Here is a 19732-nt window from a genome sequence, read left to right on the forward strand (position 1 = left end):
GTGAAACTCTGGGAGAATATAGTCCAGTCAGATGAAACCAAGATTGAACTATTTGGATGTCATAATACACACCATGTTTTGAGGTCAAAAGGCACTGCATATCACTTCTAAACCACTGTATCTACTAATAGGGAAATTCAGAGGTAGGAAAATCATGGTGTGGGGTTTTTCAGCATACAGTACTGGCAAACTTCATGTAATTGAAGGAATGATGGATTGGTCAAATGTGTCTAGACAACCTTGAAAACAATCTGCTTCTATCTACCAGGTAGATGAAGATGAAACAAGGGAAGACGTTTAAGCAAGAAAATTATCCAAAACACACAGCCATGGAAACTGTCAATTAGTTTCACAGTAAGAAAATAAAGCTGCAAGAGGTGCCTAGTCAACCACCTGACCTAAATCCAATAGAAAATGTATGGAAGGAACCAAAACTCAGACTTCATAGAAGGAGCCCATTAAACCTTCAGGATTTGAAAAGTATTTGTGTGAAAGAATGCACCAAAATCACACCAGAGCAATGCATGCAACTAGTTTCTCCATGCAAGAGTCAACACCAACAAAGGCTTGTACAAAAAGTTTGTTCAATACTGTTTTTCCTGTGTCATTTCTAATTATTACACATAACTTTAATGTATGAATATCTATGGTATGAATTATTTGCCATTGTGATTTGGTTGAGTTGTTACTGACATCTGGTGAGAATTTCATGTCAATAGCACCTTTTAAATTATATTTGGTAATGTGTTCATTGCTTATTTCAGCTACAGTATATTGCCAAACCTAAAGTCCCAAAGTTATAGTGAACTATGGCAATGCATTATAGTTTATAATTTACTATGTGTAAAATAGGATAGAATACGCATTTTAAAATTTTATTTTCTGACAGCGTATCAGTAGAAGGCAGAGTATGAGCATATTCCAGTAGATGTTGAGTGCCAATGGGCTTTATTGCGAGATCCTGGTGGACTGATGGGGGGAACTCCCTGCCTCGGTGAAGCCACATAAATACTGCAGACTCTGTCAGTACAGTTTAATGCATAGATCCTTTAGATAAGTCATTCTATGGCATTCATGTATGTCATGGAGCACCAAGGGTTTTAATAAATCATATTCAACACGGTTTCCATAGAGAAATTTAATTTGGATTGGTGCGTGACAATTTTAGACCTCTAAAGGTGCAGAATACCTAGAGCAGTTCTTGATTTCTTATACTCATAAGTCTAGTTGGGAAGAAAATCCTGTCATAATGCAATATTGTCTGTTTCCATTTAGTATCTGGAGGAGCGATACAGATGACTTTCCGCAGAATAATGTTAGACTACTATCCTTCTCACAAATCAGGTATGATTTTTTTTTATTATGTGGTGTTTGAGCTCCCAGAGTAGGTTGCTGAGAAAACTTGATGGACCAAAAATCTATTAAAGGGAACCTATCCCCAGGTTTGTCCCATATGAGGTAAGGCAACCACCTTTCAGCCCTGATATATTGCATTCTAATACTAAGTACTTGATCTTTCCTGGCGCATATGCAATGCAGTGCTTTGCTCTGTCCTCGACAGGGCAGAGAGAAGTATAATGGTGCAGGAATGCAATGCCGGGGAAATTGCATGGATGACATAGTACAACATCATCCACACGAAGCACAGAAGGAGGACGACATCGCAAGTAGAGAGGAGGCACCTGACAACACAGCAACGCCCATAAGACCCGACCACCCTGCATGTGTTTTTTAGGCTATGGTCACATTATCAATATTTGGTCAGTATTTTCCTTCAGTATTTGTAAGCAAAAACAAAATGAGGAACAATCAGAGAAAAAGAATGATAGAAACATATGCACCACTTCTGCATTTTTCACCCACTCCTGATTTTGGCTTACTATTACAGATGTGTAATACTGACCAAATACCGTAGCCTTATGAAAGCTAGTTTTCTTGCCTTGCCGACCGGATTTGGGGCATACAGTATGTACAGCACATTAGAATGCTGTATATCAGGGATGAAAGGGGTGTCCTTATCTTATATGGGACAATCCTGGTGACAGGTTTCCTTTAAACTTACAAAAACAATTGAGTGCTGTGCTCTGTCAATGACATAGATTTTACATAGCGTGGCAGCTTGCATGTATTACCATCACTCAATTCTCTAAAGTCATATTTCCTGTTGCTCTCAGATACAAGGGAGCAGGGTTTCCCATTCTGATGGATGGAGAACCCAACTTTTGATCCCTCATTAACAATACTGTGCAAAAGTTTCAGACAAATGTGGAAAAAATACAAAGTAAGAATGTTTAAAAAACAGAATTGTTAAATTTGATAGTTACCGAACATACTTGAGTATAAGCCGAGATTTTCAGCCCATTTTTTGGGGCTGAAAGTCCCCCTCTCGGGTTATACTCGAGTTATACACGGGGGCGGCAGGTGAGCGGGGGCTGTCTAATTATACTTACCTACTCCTGGTGCGGTCCCTGCAGGTCCCTGCTTCTTCCAGCGCTGCAGATTCTTCCTGTGCTGAGCGGTCACATGGTACCGCTCATTACAGTAATGAATATGCGGCTCCACCTCCCATAGAGGTGGAGCCGCATATTCATTACTGTAATGAACGGTAACTGTGACCGCTCAATACAGGAAGAAGATGCAGAGCTGGAAGAAGCAGGGACTGCACAGCGCCAGCAGTAGGTGAGTATACGGGAGGGGAGCGCTGCGCTACGCGATATTTACCGCTCCTCGTTCCGATGCGGCTCCGTCTACAGCGTCCTCTGGCTGTGATGCTCAGGTCAGAGGGCGCGGTGACGTGGTCAGTGCGCGCCCTCTGCTGAACGTCAGTGCTGAAGACGGAGCCGCACGAGGAGCAGGTAAATATTGAAAGTGTCGGGGGTCCTGAGCGAAGAGAGGTGAGTATGTGATTTTTTTTTTTTTTATCGCAGCAAAAGCATATGGGGCAAGTAACTGTACGGAGCATCTTATGGGGCCATAACACTTGTGAAGCACTATCAGGGGCAAGTGTCTGTATGGAGCATCTTATGGGGCCATAACACTTGTGCAGCACTATATGAGGCAAGTCACTGTATGGAGCAACTTGTGCAGCACTATAAGGGGCAAGTGTCTGTATGAGCATCTTATGGGGCCTTAACACTTGTGCAGCATTATATGGGGCAAGTCACTGTATGGAGCATCTTATGGGGCCATAACACTTGTGCAGCACTATAAGGGGCAAGTCACTGTATGGAGCATCTTATGGGGCCATAACGCTTGTGCAGCACTATAAGGGGCAAGTCACTGTATGGAGCATCTTATGGGGCCATAACACTTGTGCAGCACTATATGGGGCAAGTGACTGTACGGAGCATCTTATGGGGACATAACGCTTGTGCAGCACTATAAGGGGCAAGTGACAGTATGGAGCATCTTATGGGGCCATAACGCTTGTGCAGCACTATAAGGGGCAAGTCACTGTATGGAGCATCTTATGGGGCCATAACGCTTGTGCAGCACTATATAGGGCAAGTGACTGTAAGGAGCATCTTATGGGGACATAACACTTGTGCATCTCTATAATGGGGCAAGTGACTGTACGGAGCATCTTATGGGGCCATAACGCTTGTGCAGCACTATAATGGGGTAAGTGACTGTACGGAGCATCTTATGGGGCCATAACGCTTCTGCGGCACTATAATGGGGCAAGTGACTGTATGGAGCATCTTATGGGGCCATAACACTTGTGCAGCACTATAATGGGGCAAGTGACTGTATGGAGCATCTTATGGGGCCATAACGCTTGTGCAGCACTATATGGGAAGAGTGACTGTATGGAGCATCCTATGGGGCCATAACGCTTGTGCAGCACTATAATGGGGCAAGTGACTGTATGGAGCATCTTATGGGGCCATAATGTTTGTGCAGCACTATAAGGGGCAAGTGACTGTACGGACCATCTTATGGGGCCATAACGCTTGTGCAGCATTATATGGGGCAAGTGACTGTATGGAGCATCTTATGGGGCCATAATGCTTGTGCAGCATTATATGGGGCAAGTGACTGTACGGAGCATCTTATAGGGCCATAACGCTTGTGCAGCATTATATGGGGCAAGTGACTGTATGGAGCATCTTATGGGACCATAACGCTTGTGCAGCACTATATGGGGCAAGTGACTGTATGGATGATCTTATGGGGCCATAACGTTTGTGCAGCACTATATGGGGCAAGTGCCTGTATGGAGCATCTTATGGGGCCATAACGTTTGTGCAGCACTATATAGGGCAATTATCTCTATGGAGCATCTTATGGGGCCCTTATTACCCTTTATGCAGGATTATATGGGGAATATTTTAATATGGAGCATCTAATGGGGCCCATCAAACTTTATGGAGCATTATATGGGGCTCCTGATTCAATATGGATATTCAAAAACACTTAACCTACTGATGTCTCAATTAATTTTACTTTTATTGGTATCTATTTTTACTTTTGACATTTACCGGTAGCTGCTGCATTTTCCACCCTAGGCTTATACTCAAGTCATTAAGTTTTCCCAGTTTTTTGTGGCAAAATTAGGGGGGTCGGCTTATACTCGGGTCGGCTAATACTCGAGTATATACATAGTAACATAGTAACATAGTTAGTAAGGCCGAAAAAAGACATTTGTCCATCCAGTTCAGCCTATATTCCATCATAATAAATCCCCAGATCTACGTCCTTCTACAGAACCTAATAATTGTATGATACAATATTGTTCTGCTCCAGGAAGACATCCAGGCCTCTCTTGAACCCCTCGACTGAGTTCGCCATCACCACCTCCTCAGGCAAGCAATTCCAGATTCTCACTGCCCTAACAGTAAAGAATCCTCTTCTATGTTGGTGGAAAAACCTTCTCTCCTCCAGACGCAAAGAATGCCCCCTTGTGCCCGTCACCTTCCTTGGTATAAACAGATCTTCAGCGAGATATTTGTATTGTCCCCTTATATACTTATACATGGTTATTAGATCGCCCCTCAGTCGTCTTTTTTCTAGACTAAATAATCCTAATTTCGCTAATCTATCTGGGTATTGTAGTTCTCCCATCCCCTTTATTAATTTTGTTGCCCTCCTTTGTACTCTCTCTAGTTCCATTATATCCTTCCTGAGCACCGGTGCCCAAAACTGGACACAGTACTCCATGTGCGGTCTAACTAGGGATTTGTACAGAGGCAGTATAATGCTCTCATCATGTGTATCCAGACCTCTTTTAATGCACCCCATGATCCTGTTTGCCTTGGCAGCTGCTGCCTGGCACTGGCTGCTCCAGGTAAGTTTATCATTAACTAGGATCCCCAAGTCCTTCTCCCTGTCAGATTTACCCAGTGGTTTCCCATTCAGTGTGTAATGGTGATATTGATTCCTTCTTCCCATGTGTATAACCTTACATTTATCATTGTTAAACCTCATCTGCCACCTTTCAGCCCAAGTTTCCAACTTATCCAGATCCATCTGTAGCAGAATACTATCTTCTCTTGTATTAACTGCTTTACATAGTTTTGTATCATCTGCAAATATCGATATTTTACTGTGTAAACCTTCTACCAGATCATTAATGAATATGTTGAAGAGAATAGGTCCCAATACCGACCCCTGCGGTACCCCACTGGTCACAGCGACCCAGTTAGAGACTATACCATTTATAACCACCCTCTGCTTTCTATCACTAAGCCAGTTACTAACCCATTTACACACGTTTTCCCCCAGACCAAGCATTCTCATTTTGTGTACCAACCTCTTGTGCGGCACGGTATCAAACGCTTTGGAAAAATCGAGATATACCACGTCCAATGACTCACCGTTGTCCAGCCTATAGCTTACCTCTTCATAAAAACTGATTAGATTGGTTTGACAGGAGCGATTTCTCATAAACCCATGCTGATATGGAGTTAAACAGTTATTCTCATTGAGATAATCCAGAATAACATCCCTCAGAAACCCTTCAAATATTTTACCAACAATAGAGGTTAGACTTACTGGCCTATAATTTCCAGGTTCACTTTTAGAGCCCTTTTTGAATATTGGCACCACATTTGCTATGCGCCAGTCCTGCGGAACAGACCCTGTCGCTATAGAGTCCCTAAAAATAAGAAATAATGGTTTATCTATTACATTACTTAGTTCTCTTAGTACTCGTGGGTGTATGCCATCCGGACCCGGAGATTTATCTATTTTAATCTTATTTAGCCGGTTTCACACCTCTTCTTGGGTTAGATTGGTGACCCTTAATATAGGGTTTTCATTGTTTCTTGGGATTTCACCTAGCATTTCATTTTCCACCGTGAATACCGTGGAGAAGAAGGTGTTTAATATGTTAGCTTTTTCCTCGTCATCTACAACCATTCTTTCCTCACTATTTTTTAAGGGGCCTACATTTTCAGTTTTTATTCTTTTACTATTGATATAGTTGAAGAACAGTTTGGGATTAGTTTTACTCTCCTTAGCAATGTGCTTCTCTGTTTCCTTTTTGGCAGCTTTAATTAGTTTTTTAGATAAAGTATTTTTCTCCCTATAGTTTTTTAGAGCTTCAATGGTGCCATCCTGCTTTAGTAGTGCAAATGCTTTCTTTTTACTGTTAATTGCTTGTCTTACTTCTTTGTTTAGCCACATTGGGTTTTTCCTATTTCTAGTCCTTTTATTCCCACAAGGTATAAACCGCTTACACTGCCTATTTAGGATGTTCTTAAACATTTCCCATTTATTATCTGTATTCTTATTTCTGAGGATATTGTCCCAGTCTACCAGATTAAGGGCATCTCTCAGCTGGTCAAACTTTGCCTTCCTAAAGTTCAGTGTTTTTGTGACTCCCTGACAAGTCCCTCTAGTGAAAGACAGATGAAACTGCACAATATTGTGGTCGCTATTTCCTAGATGCCCAACCACCTGCAGATTTGTTATTCTGTCAGGTCTATTAGATAGTATTAGGTCTAAAAGTGCTGCTCCTCTGGTTGGATTCTGCACCAATTGTGAAAGATAATTTTTCTTGGTTATTAGCAGAAACCTGTTGCCTTTATGGGATTCACAGATTTCTGTTTCCCAGTTAATATCCGGGTAGTTAAAGTCCCCCATTACCAGGACCTCATTATGGGTTGCAGCTTCATCTATCTGCTTTAGAAGTAGACTTTCCATGGTTTCTGTTATATTTGGGGGTTTGTAACAGACCCCACTGAGAATTTTGTTACCATTTTTCCCTCCATGAATTTCGACCCATATGGACTCGACATCCTCATTTCCTTCGCTAATATCCTCCCTTAAAGTGGACTTTAGACAAGACTTTACATAGAGACAAACCCCTCCTCCTCTCCGATTTTTACGATCCTTTCTAAACAGACTGTAACCCTGTAAGTTAACTGCCCAGTCATAGCTTTCAGATGAAAAAACCATGTCTCGGTTATTCCCACTATGTCAAAGTTACCTGTAGATATTTCTGCTTCTAGTTCTTCCATCTTGTTTGTCAGGCTTCTGGCGTTTGCGAGCATGCAGTTTAGAGGATTTTGTTTTGTTCCAATCTCCTCACTGTGGATTGTTTTAGAAATGTTCTTACCTCCCATCTGAGTATGTTTTCCTGGGTCTTCTTTGGTCAAGTCTAATGTTTTTCTTCCCGTCCCCTCTTCTTCTAGTTTAACGCCCTCCTGATGAGTGTAGCGAGTCTTCTGGCGAATGTGTGTTTCCCAGGTTTGTTGAGGTGTAGTCCATCTCTGGCGAGGAGTCCATCGTACCAGTAATTCACACCGTGGTCCAGGAATCCGAATCCTTGTTGTCTGCACCATCGTCTTAGCCAGTTGTTTGCATCAAGGATCATGTTCCATCTCCTGGTGCCATGCCCGTCTACTGGAAGGATAGAAGAAAAAACTACCTGTGCATCCAGTTCCTTTACTTTCTTCCCCAACTCTTCAAAGTCTTTGCAGATTGTCGGTAGGTCCTTCCTTGCCGTGTCATTGGTGCCAACATGTATCAGAAGAAATGGGTGGACGTCGTTGGAGCTGAAGAGCTTTGGTATCCTATCGGTCACATCCTTGATCATCGCACCTGGAAGGCAGCATACTTCTCTTGCAGTTATGTCCGGTCTGCAGATGGCTGCTTCTGTGCCTCTCAGTAGTGAGTCTCCCACCACCACCACTCTTCGTTGCTTCTTCGGTAGTCAATATCTTTGTAACTCCGAACGTCTTACAAAAAAAAAAAAATTCCTGCTATTCAATTTGATTGAGCTAAACCTCTATGCCTTTAATGTCTCCTCCACCTCCTCCAATACATCCTACATTATTCTTAGTTGTTTTCCTTCATGTAGAATTTACCTACAAGGAAAGAAAGGGTTTATTTTCATTCCGATATTTTTGTCCCATTGATTTGCATTGGTATCAGGTATCGGTATCGGCGATATCCGATATTTTTTCGATATCGGCCGATCCAATCCGATACCGGTATTTCCAAATATCGGAAGGTATCGCTCAGCACTATCTATGGGGTATTTTCAAGAGGAAGATGAGAGACACCAGACCCAACAATACAGATGAGTTGAAGGTTGCTTTCAAAGCAACCATGGCTTCCATAACACCTCAGCAGTACCACAGGCTGATCACATTGGTGCAGTAATTTATGCAAGGAAAGCTAAAACTTGCTCTTGCTGCTCCGGCTTTAAAAGCGGTTTTCCTACTCCCAGAAAAGGGAGCGTTCGAGGCCTCGTGTAGCCAGACGACGAACCTGGCTCCACAGCTCGAGACTTAGGTGCTATATTGTTTTTCCCACGACCACCTGATGCTCCACCACCACTACCATCATTACCAGCTGGCAATGAACGCCCACGGCCACGACCTCTTCCACCAGACTTCCTCATTGTTTTAAAAATGTAACCAAAGTAACGGTATTTGTTACTGTTAAACAACTTACAAGGTGAACTCAAACTTCTGTAGGATTTAGATATCCCTTTATAGGTGGGTGAGACTGCAAGGAAAATCAGGCACAATGTTACACACTCGGTTTTCTGTGGCACAAAATGAGAGAGATGCCACACACGCAGGAGTGTCACTCAAGCACAAATGCCAATATTAATCTCCCACTATTTCTTTTTTTTTTTTCAGGAAGAATTTAAAAACCAAAATAAAAAAAACAGACACTAGGCTTTCTGTGGCCCACAATTTGAGAGAGATGGCACAGACAGGACGGGCACAGAAGCACAAAGGCCAATATTAATCTCCCACTATTTTTTTTTTTCAGGGAGAATTTAAAAACCAAAATAAAAAAAACAGACACTAGGCTTTCTGTGGCCCACAATTTGAGAGAGATGGCACAGACAGGACGGGTACAGAAGCACAAAGGCCAATATTAATCTCCCACTATTTATTTTTTTTTCAGGGAGAATTTAAATACCAAAATAAAGAAACGGACACTAGGCTTTCTGTGGCCCACAATTTGAGAGAGATGGCACAGACAGGACGGGCACAGAAGCACAAAGGCCAATAATAATCGCCCACTATTTTTTTTTCAGGGAGAATTTAAAAACCAAAATAAAAAAACAGACTCTAGGCTTTCTGTGCCCCAAAATTGGAGAGAGATGGCACACACAGGACTGGCACTCTAGCAGAAATGCCAATCTTAATCTCCCACTGTTTTTTTTTGTTAGGGAGAATTGCCAATAAATCAGGGCCAGTATTACACACTATGCTTTCTGTGCCCCAAAATTGGAGAGAGATGGCACATACAGGACTGGCACTCTAGCAGAAATGCCAATCTTAATCTCCCACTATTTTTTTTTTATTAGGGAGAATAAAAAAAAAAATAAAAAAAAATAAAGGATTATAGACACTAGGCTTTCTGTGCCCCAAAATTGGAGAGAGATGGCACACACAGGACTGGCACTCAAGCACAAATGCCAAGATTAATCTCCCACTATTATTTTGCTTCAGGGAGAATTTGAAAAAAAACAGGGACTGTCCTACAATTACTATCTCCCTGCAGTAATCTCAGCCAGGTATGGCAGGCAGCAATAACAAGGAGTGGACTGCTGCACAAATTACATCAAAAGTGTGGACAAACAAACAACATAGCTGTGCAGAAAGGAAGGAACAGCAGGATTTGTGCTTTGAAAAAAGCAGTTGGTTTGCCAGCGGCGTACACACAGCAATGCAGCTATCAGGGAGCCTTCTAGGGCAGCCCAATGAGCTCCAGCGCTGAGGAAAAAAAATGTAGCTTCCACTGTCCCTGCAAACAAAAGGTGGTGTTGGACAGTGGAAATCGCTACAGCACAAGCGGTTTGGGGGTTAATGGACCCTGCCTAATGCTATCCCTGCTTCTCACGAAGCGGCAGCAACCTCTCCCTATGCTCAGATCAGCAGCAGTAACATGGCGGTCGGCGGGAACGCCCATTTATAGCCCCTGTGACGCCGCAGACAGCAAGCCAATCACTGCAATGCCCTTCTGTAAGATGGTGGGGACCAGGACCTATGTCATCACGCTGCCCACACTCTGCGTCCACCTTCATTGGCTGAGAAATGGTGCTTTTCGCATAATTGAAACGCGACTTTAACGCGAAAGTCGCGTACCGCATGGCCGACCCCACACAGGGATCGGGTCGGGTTTCATGAAACCCGACTGTGCCAAAAGTCGGCGACTTTTGAAAATGAACGATGCGTTTTGCTCAACCCTACTCATGACCCAATACCAACATGAGTTTACTAGGGACCGTTCCTGTCAGACTAATCTGATCAGTTTCTATGAAGGGGTAAGTTCCGGACTGGACCAAGGGAACAAACGCGTCGACTCTTTGCCAGTCATTACACTGGCTGCCCATTCACTACAGGATACAATTCAAAGTACTTGTTCTCACCCACAAAGCTCTCCACAGTGCAGCACCCCCTTATATATCCTCCCTCATTTCTGTCTATCGGCCTAACCGACCTCTGCACTCTGCAAATGACTTTCGACTAACCTCTGCACTAATCCGTACCTCCCACTCCCGACTACGAGACTTCTCCCGTGCTGTGCCAATCCTCTGGAATTCTCTACCCCAAGAAATTAGGACCATCCACAATTTGCATAGTTTTAGGCACTCCCTCAAAACACATTTGTTCAGAGCGGCCTATCATGTTCCCTAATCAGTTATTTTGTTTGTGTGTAGCCCATTCACTACTTCCATCTATCCCCCACTCCCTAAAGATGGCTGGACCATCATTGTAAATACATCATTGTAAATACACACCTGTACTTTGTATTTCCCCACCTCATTGTAGATTGTAAGCTCTCACGAGCAGGGTCGTCTTGTGTTGCTTTAATTATTGTATTAACATTGTTACTTATGACTATTGTGTTTGAAGCTGTTAAACTGTAAAGCGCTGTGGAATATGTTGGCGCTACACAAATAAAGATTATTATTATTATTAAGGGAACGCAGTGGACGTAGTGTATATGGACTTTTCAAAAGCTTTTGATACAGTACCACACAAAAAGGTTGATACATAAAATGAGAACAATGGGGATAGGGGAAAATATGTGTAAGTGGGTTAAGAGCTGGCTCAGGGATAGGAAATAAAGGGTGGTAATTAATGGAGCACACGCGGACTTGGTCACAGATAGCAGTGCTGTACCACAGGGGTCAGTATTGGGCCCTCTTCTTTTAACATATTTATTAATGATTTTGTAGGGGCATACAGAGTAGAATTTCAATATTTGCAGATGACACTAAACTCTGCAGGGTAATCAATACAGAGGAGGACAATTTTATATTACAGGAGGATTTATGTAAACTAGAAGTTTTGGCTGAAAAATGGCAAATGAGCTTTAATGGGGATAAATGTAAGGTCATGCACTTGGGTAGAGCAAATAAGATGTATAATTATGTGCTTAATTGTAAAATAATGGGCAAAACCGTCATTGAAAAAGACCTGGGTGTATGTGTGGACGACAAACTCACATTTAGTGGCCAGTATCAGGCAGCTGCTGCAAAAGCAAATACAATAATGGGATGCATTAAAAGAGGCATAGATGCTCATGAGGAGAACATAATTTTACCTCTATACAAGTCACTTTTGTGACCACACTTAGAATACTGTGTACAGTTCTGGTCTCCAGTGTACAAGAAAGACATAGCTGAACTAGTGCAGAGAGGAGCGACCAAGGTTATTAGAGGACTGGAGGGTCTGCAATACCAAGACAGTTTATTACATTTGGGGTTATTTAGTTTAGAAAAACGAAGGCTAAGGGGTGATCTTATTTTAATGTATAAATATATGAGGGGACAGTACAGAGATCATTCTAATGACCCTTTTACTCATAGACCTGAGACAGGAACAAGGGGGCATCCTGTTGTGATTTGGTAATTCAGTACCACAATGGACATAGAAGTCAGAGCACATACAGTGACCTGACAAAACCCAAAAATATAGAACGAGCTCTGAGATGTGGGAACTCTGCTGACCGCAATCCCTAATCCTCTCCAACCACACTAGAGGCAGCCGTGGATTGCGCCTAACGCTCCCTATGCAACTCGGCACAGCCTGAGAAACTAGCTAGCCTGAAGATAGAAAATAAGCCTACCTTGCCTCAGAGAAATACCCCAAAGGAAAAGGCAGCCCCCCACATATAATGACTGTGAGTTAAGATGAAAAGACAAACGTAGAGATGAAATAGATTTAGCAAAGTGAGGCCCGACTTTCTGAACAGAGCGAGGATAGGAAAGGTAACTTTGCGGTCAACACAAAACCCTACCAACAACCACGCAATGGGGGCAAAAAGACCCTCCGTACCGACTAACGGCACGGAGGTACACCCTCTGCGTCTCAGAGCTACCAGCAGGCAAGAAAAACCAAATAAGCAAGCTGGACAAAAAAAACCAGCAAACAAAATAACAAAAGCGGAACTTAGCTATGCAGAGCAGCAGGCCACAGGAACGATCCAGGAGGAAGCAAGTCCAATACTAGAACATTGACTGGAGGCCAGGATCAAAGCACTAGGTGGAGTTAAATAGAGCAGCACCTAACGACTTCACCACATCACCTGAGGAAGGAAACTCAGAAGCCGCAGTACCACTTTCCTCCACGAACGGAAGCTCATAGAGAGAATCAGCCGAAGTACCACTTGTGACCACAGGAGGGAGCTCTGCCACAGAATTCACAACAGTACCCCCCCTTGAGGAGGGGTCACCGAACCCTCACCAGAGCCCCCAGGACGACCAGGATGAGCCATATGAAAGGCACGAACAAGATCGGGAGCATGGACATCAGAGGCAAAGACCCAGGAATTATCTTCCTGAGCATAACCCTTCCACTTAACCAGATACTGGAGTTTCCGTCTTGAAACACGAGAATCCAAAATCTTCTCCACAATATACTCCAACTCCCCCTCCACCAAAACCGGGGCAGGAGGATCAACAGATGGAACCATAGGTGCCACGTATCTCCGCAACAATGACCTATGGAATACGTTATGGATGGAAAAAGAATCTGGAAGGGTCAAACGAAAAGACACAGGATTAAGAACCTCAGAAATCCTATACGGACCAATGAAACGAGGTTTAAACTTAGGAGAGGAAACCTTCATAGGAATATGACGAGAAGACAACCAAACCAAATTCCCAACACGAAGTCGGGGACCCACACAGCGTCTGCGATTAGCAAAACGTTGAGCCTTCTCCTGGGACAAGGTCAAATTGTCCACTACATGAGTCCAAATCTGCTGCAACCTGTCCACCACAGTATCCACACCAGGACAGTCCGAACACTCAACCTGCCCTGAAGAGAAACGAGGATGGAACCCAGAGTTGCAGAAAAACGGCGAAACCAAGGTAGCCGAGCTGGCCCGATTATTAAGGGCGAACTCAGCCAAAGGCAAAAAGGACACCCAGTCATCCTGATCAGCAGAGACAAAGCATCTCAGATATGTTTCCAAGGTCTGATTGGTTCGTTCGGTCTGGCCATTAGTCTGAGGATGGAAAGCCGAGGAAAAAGACAAGTCAATGTCCATCCTTGCACAAAAGGCTCGCCAAAACCTCGAAACAAACTGGGAACCTCTGTCAGAAACGATATTCTCTGGAATGCCATGTAAACGAACCACATGCTGGAAGAACAATGGCACCAAATCAGAGGAGGAAGGTAATTTAGACAAGGGTACCAAATGGATTATCTTAGAGAAGCGATCACAAACTACCCAAATGACTGACATTTTTTGAGAGACTGGAAGATCTGAAATAAAATCCATAGAGATATGTGTCCAATGCCTCTTCGGGACCGGTAAGGGCAAAAGCAACCCACTGGCACGAGAACAGCAGGGCTTAGCCCGAGCACAAATCCCACAGGACTGCACAAAAGAGCGCACATCCCGCGACAGAGACGGCCACCAGAAGGATCTAGCCACCAACTCTCTGGTACCAAAGATTCCAGGATGACCAGCCAACACCGAACAATGAACCTCAGAGATAACTTTATTCGTCCACCTATCAGGGACAAACAGTTTCTCCGCTGGGCAACGATCAGGTTTATTAGCCTGAAATTTTTACAGCACCCGCCGCAAATCAGGGGAGATGGCAGACACAATTACTCCCTCTTTGAGAATACCCGCCGGCTCAGACAAACCCGGAGAGTCGGGCACAAAACTCCTAGATAGGGCATCCGCCTTCACATTTTTAGAGCCCGGAAGGTACGAAATCACAAAGTCAAAACGGGCGAAAAACAGCGACCAACGAGCCTGTCTAGGATTCAACCGCTTGGCAGACTCGAGATAAGTCAAGTTCTTATGATCAGTCAAGACCACCACGCGATGCTTAGCTCCCTCAAGCCAATGACGCCACTCCTCGAATGCCCACTTCATGGCCAGCAACTCTCGATTGCCAACATCATAATTTCGCTCAGCAGGCGAAAACTTCCTGGAAAAGAAGGCGCATGGTTTCATCACCGAGCAATCAGAACTTCTCTGCGACAAAACAGCCCCCGCTCCAATCTCAGAAGCATCAACCTTGACCTGGAACGGAAGCGAAACATCTGGTTGACACAACACAGGGGCAGAAGAAAAACGACGCTTCAACTCTTGAAAAGCTTCCACATCAGCACCCTTCTTGGTCAAATCGGTCAATGGTTTAGCAATACTAGAAAAATTGCAGATGAAGCGACGATAAAAATTAGCAAAGCCCAGGAACTTTTGCAGACTTTTCAGAGATGTCGGCTGAGTCCAATCATGGATGGCCTGGACCTTAAAAGGGTCCATCTCGATAGTAGAAGGGGAAAAAATGAACCCCAAAAATGAAACCTTCTGAACACCAAATAGACACTTTGATCCCTTCACAAACAAAGAATTAGCACGCAGGACCTGAAACACAGTTCTGACCTGCTTCACATGAGACTCCCAATCATCCGAGAAGACCAAAATATCATCCAAGTATACAATCAGGAATTTATCCAGGTACTCTCGGAAGATGTCATGCATAAAGGACTGAAACACTGATGGAGCATTGGCAAGTCCGAATGGCATTACTAGGTACTCAAAATGGCCCTCAGGCGCATTAAATGCAGTTTTCCATTCATCGCCTCGCTTAATACGCACAAGATTATATGCACCACGAAGATCTATCTTGGTGAACCAACTAGCCCCCTTAATCCAAGCAAACAAATCAGATAACAGCGGCAAGGGGTACTGAAATTTAACCGTGATCTTATTTAGAAGGCGGTAATCTATACAAGGTCTCAGCGAACCATCTTTCTTGGCCACAAAAAAGAACCCCGCTCCCAATGGCGACGATGACGGGCGAATATGCCCCTTCTCCAAGGACTCCTTCACGTAACTCCGCATAGCGGCGTGCTCAGGCACAGATAAATTAAACAGTCGACCTTTTGGGAATTTACTACCAGGAATCAAATCGATAGCACAATCACAATCCCTATGCGGAGGTAGGGTATCGGACTTGGGCTCATCAAATACATCCCGGTAATCAGACAAGAACTCTGGGACCTCAGAAGGGGTGGATGACGAAATAGACAGAAATGGGACATCACCATGTACCCCCTGACAACCCCAGCTGGACACAGACATGGATTTCCAATCTAATACTGGATTATGGACTTGTAGCCATGGCAACCCCAACACGACCACATCATGCAGATTATACAACACCAGAAAGCGAATAACCTCCTGATGTGCAGGAGCCATGCACATGGTCAGCTGGGTCCAATACTGAGGCTTATTCTTGGCCAAAGGCGTAGCATCAATTCCTCTCAATGGAATAGGACACTGCAAGGGCTCCAAGAAAAACCCACAATGCCTAGCATACTCCAAGTCCATCAAATTCAGGGCAGCGCCTGAATCCACAAATGCCATGACAGAATAAGATGACAAAGAGCAGATCAAGGTAACGGACAAAAGAAATTTTGACTGTACCATACCAATGGTGGCAGACCTAGCGAACCGCTTAGTGCGCTTAGGACAATCAGAGATAGCATGAGTGGAATCACCACAGTAGAAACACAGCCCATTCTGACGTCTGTGTTCTTGCCGTTCAACTCTGGTCAAAGTCCTATCGCACTGCATAGGCTCAGGTTTATGCTCAGATAATACCGCCAAATGGTGCACAGATTTACACTCACGCAAGCGTCGACCGATCTGAATGGCCAAAGACATAGACTCATTCAGACCAGCAGGCATAGGAAATCCCACCATGACATCCTTAAGGGCTTCAGAGAGACCCTTTCTGAAGATAGCTGCGAGCGCACCTTCATTCCACTGAGTGAGCACGGACCACTTTCTAAATTTGGGACAATATACCTCTATCTCATCCTGACCCTGACACAGAGTAAGTAAATTTTTCTCTGCCTGATCCACCGAATTAGGTTCATCGTACAGCAATCCGAGCGCCAGGAAAAACGCATCAATATTACATAATGCAGGATCTCCTGGCGCAAGAGAAAATGCCCAGTCCTGAGGGTCGCCACGTAAAAAAGAAATAATGATCCTAACTTGTTGAACTGGGTCACCAGAGGAGCGAGGTTTCAAAGCCAGGAATAGTTTACAATTATTTTTGAAACTCAGAAATTTAGTTCTATCTCCAAAAAACAAATCAGGAATAGGAATTCTTGGTTCTAACATAGAATTCTGAACCACAAAGTCTTGAATATTTTGTACTCTTGCCGTGAGCTGATCCACACATGAAGACAGACCTTTAATGTCCATCGCTACACCTGTGTCCTGAACCACCCAAATGTCTAGGGGAAAAAAAGGCAAAACACAGTGCAGAGAAAAAAAAAATGGTCTCAGAACTTCTTTTTTCCCTCTATTGAGAATCATTAGTACTTTGGGCCTCCAGTACTGTTGTGATTTGGTAATTCAGTACCACAATGGACATAGAAGTCAGAGCACATACAGTGACCTGACAAAACCCAAAAATATAGATCGAGCTCTGAGACGTGGGAACTCTGCTGACCGCAATCCCTAATCCCCTCCAACCACACTAGAGGCAGCCGTGGATTGCGCCTAACGCTCCCTATGCAACTCGGCACAGCCTGAGAAACTAGCTAGCCTGAAGATAGAAAATAAGCCTACCTTGCCTCAGAGAAATACCCCAAAGGAAAAGGCAGCCCCCCACATATAATGACTGTGAGTTAAAATGAAAAGACAAACGTAGAGATGAAATAGATTTAGCAAAGTGAGGCCCGACTTTCTGAACAGAGCGAGGATAGGAAAGGTAACTTTGCGGTCAACACAAAACCCTACAAACAACCACGCAAAGGGGGCAAAAAGACCCTCCGTACCGACTAACGGCACGGAGGTACACCCTCTGCGTCTCAGAGCTTCCAGCAGGCAAGAAAAACCAAATAAGCAAGCTGGACAAAAAAAAACAGCAAACAAAATAACAAAAGCGGAACTTAGCTATGCAGAGCAGCAGGCCACAGGAACGATCCAGGAGGAAGCAAGTCCAATACTAGAACATTGACTGGAGGCCAGGATCAAAGCACTAGGTGGAGTTAAATAGAGCAGCACCTAACGACTTCACCACATCACCTGAGGAAGGAAACTCAGAAGCCGCAGTACCACTTTCCTCCACCAACGGAAGCTCATAGAGAGAATCAGCCGAAGTACCACTTGTGACCACAGGAGGGAGCTCTGCCACAGAATTCACAACAGCATCCTCTACGTCTGGAGGAAAGAAGGTTTAAGCATAATAACAGATGCAGATTCTTTACTGTTAGAGCAGTGAGACTATGGAACTCTCTGCCGTATGATGTTGTAATGAGTGATTCATTACTAAAATTTAAGAGGGGACTGTATGCCTTTCTTGAAAAGCAGAATTTTACAGGTTATATACACTAGTTTCCTTGATAGAGCGTTGATCCAGGGAACTAGTCTGATTGCCGTATGTGGAGTCGGAAAGGAATTTTTTTCCCCAATGTGGAGTTTACTGTTTGCCACATGGGTTTTTTTTGCCTTCCTCTGGATCAACATGTTAGGGCATGTTGGGTTAGGCTATGGGTTGAACAAGATGGACTTAAAGTCTTCCTTTAACCTTAATAACTTTGTTACTATGTCACTATGTATAATTCACCCCATAGTAGTATAATGCAGCCTCATTGTCACGCCCTTGGGTCTGTCCTCGGGTGCTTACCTCTCTCCCTCCTGCCGGCATGTCTCCGACATGGTCCCTCGCCTTTCTCCGCCCAACTTCTTGGGCTCTCGGCGCTTTGGCGGTTCGCGCATGCGCAGTTGCGTTTCTTCCACCGCTAGGTGTCCTGGGAGGTCGTGACCCTCTGGCTCTGCCCCATCAAAGCGGCGCCCACCAGGTATTTCAGCCCGGTGTCTACTGTAGTAAGACACCTGGGTATCGTCGTTGCGGCGCCTGCATTTTTGCTGGTGTCCTTCCTCGTCCCCAGATCCCGAGTCTCTGCTGCTTTCTCTGGCTCTGTCCACTTTACCGCTCCCGTGTCCTTGCCTGTTGGGGTTTTTCCGTTCTCTCAGTTTGTCCTGTTCACTAATGCGCTTCTCTGTTCTCCCTCTGCCTGTCTGCTTATCAGCTCAGTGTCTTCTGCAGCCCTTCGCTCCTGCATTTCGTTGGTCTTTAGGTTTTCCTAGCCTGGTCCCATAACAGTTCCTCCTTAACGATTTGATTTTTCTCTCTCTTGCAGCTCCAAACCATTGTCAGTCCCTGGTCCCCCTGATTCCGTCTGCCTTCCTTTTTCCTTTTGGTATCCGGGTTTGCTTCTCCTTGTTTTACCCTAAGTTGTCCCTTTGGCTCCAGCAGTTGTGGTTACATCCCCCTTGGGCCTGCTCCTAACACTCCCTGTATAGGGGGTGGATCCATCCGGTCCGCTCGTCCTCGGGGGCTCTGGAGCCATGACCCAGAGGGTCCACTTTCGTGTTTTTTCCCTTAGAACCCTAATACTCATAGTTGTATAATGCAGCCCCATAGTAGTAAAATGTACCCCTATAGCAGTATAATGCACCCCAAAAGTGGCTTTACAAAAAAAAAGTTTCTCCTTACTTTACTGATGTCCAGCGGTGTTCTCTGCTAGCTTTATCTGAGGCTTGGACCGTCGTCCTGGCTTATGGCAGCGACGTTATACTCCGGCTACGTGCGCTATGACGTCAGCTGCCGTCCTTTGATTGGCTGGCGGCTGTTATCTGTTGCCGTAGGAGAGGCAATAGATTTTAACTGAACGCATGTTCAGTTACTGAACTGTCAGAATCCTGCCATTGGGGCCTGTGTGCATAAAAGAGGGGGCTCGCCGAGCCCCAGATGCCAGTAAGG

The 19732-nt window shown here is 44.4% G+C and overlaps 1 protein-coding gene across 3 annotated transcripts in view; it reads left to right on the top strand.

Annotated features, from left to right (window-relative positions):
- Positions 1–19732, top strand: part of BLTP3A (bridge-like lipid transfer protein family member 3A) — a 1189163-nt gene that overhangs the window by 412496 nt on the left and 756935 nt on the right. For all 3 annotated transcript variants that reach the window (XM_069756570.1, XM_069756572.1, XM_069756571.1), the window contains one exon: positions 1276–1344. In XM_069756570.1, the coding sequence (XP_069612671.1) occupies positions 1276–1344 (69 nt within the window). The remainder of the gene's footprint in view (positions 1–1275; positions 1345–19732) is intronic.

The sequence above is a fragment of the Ranitomeya imitator genome, chromosome 3 (genome assembly GCF_032444005.1).
Source record: "Ranitomeya imitator isolate aRanImi1 chromosome 3, aRanImi1.pri, whole genome shotgun sequence".
In the NCBI taxonomy this organism is placed as follows: Eukaryota; Metazoa; Chordata; class Amphibia; order Anura; family Dendrobatidae; genus Ranitomeya; species Ranitomeya imitator.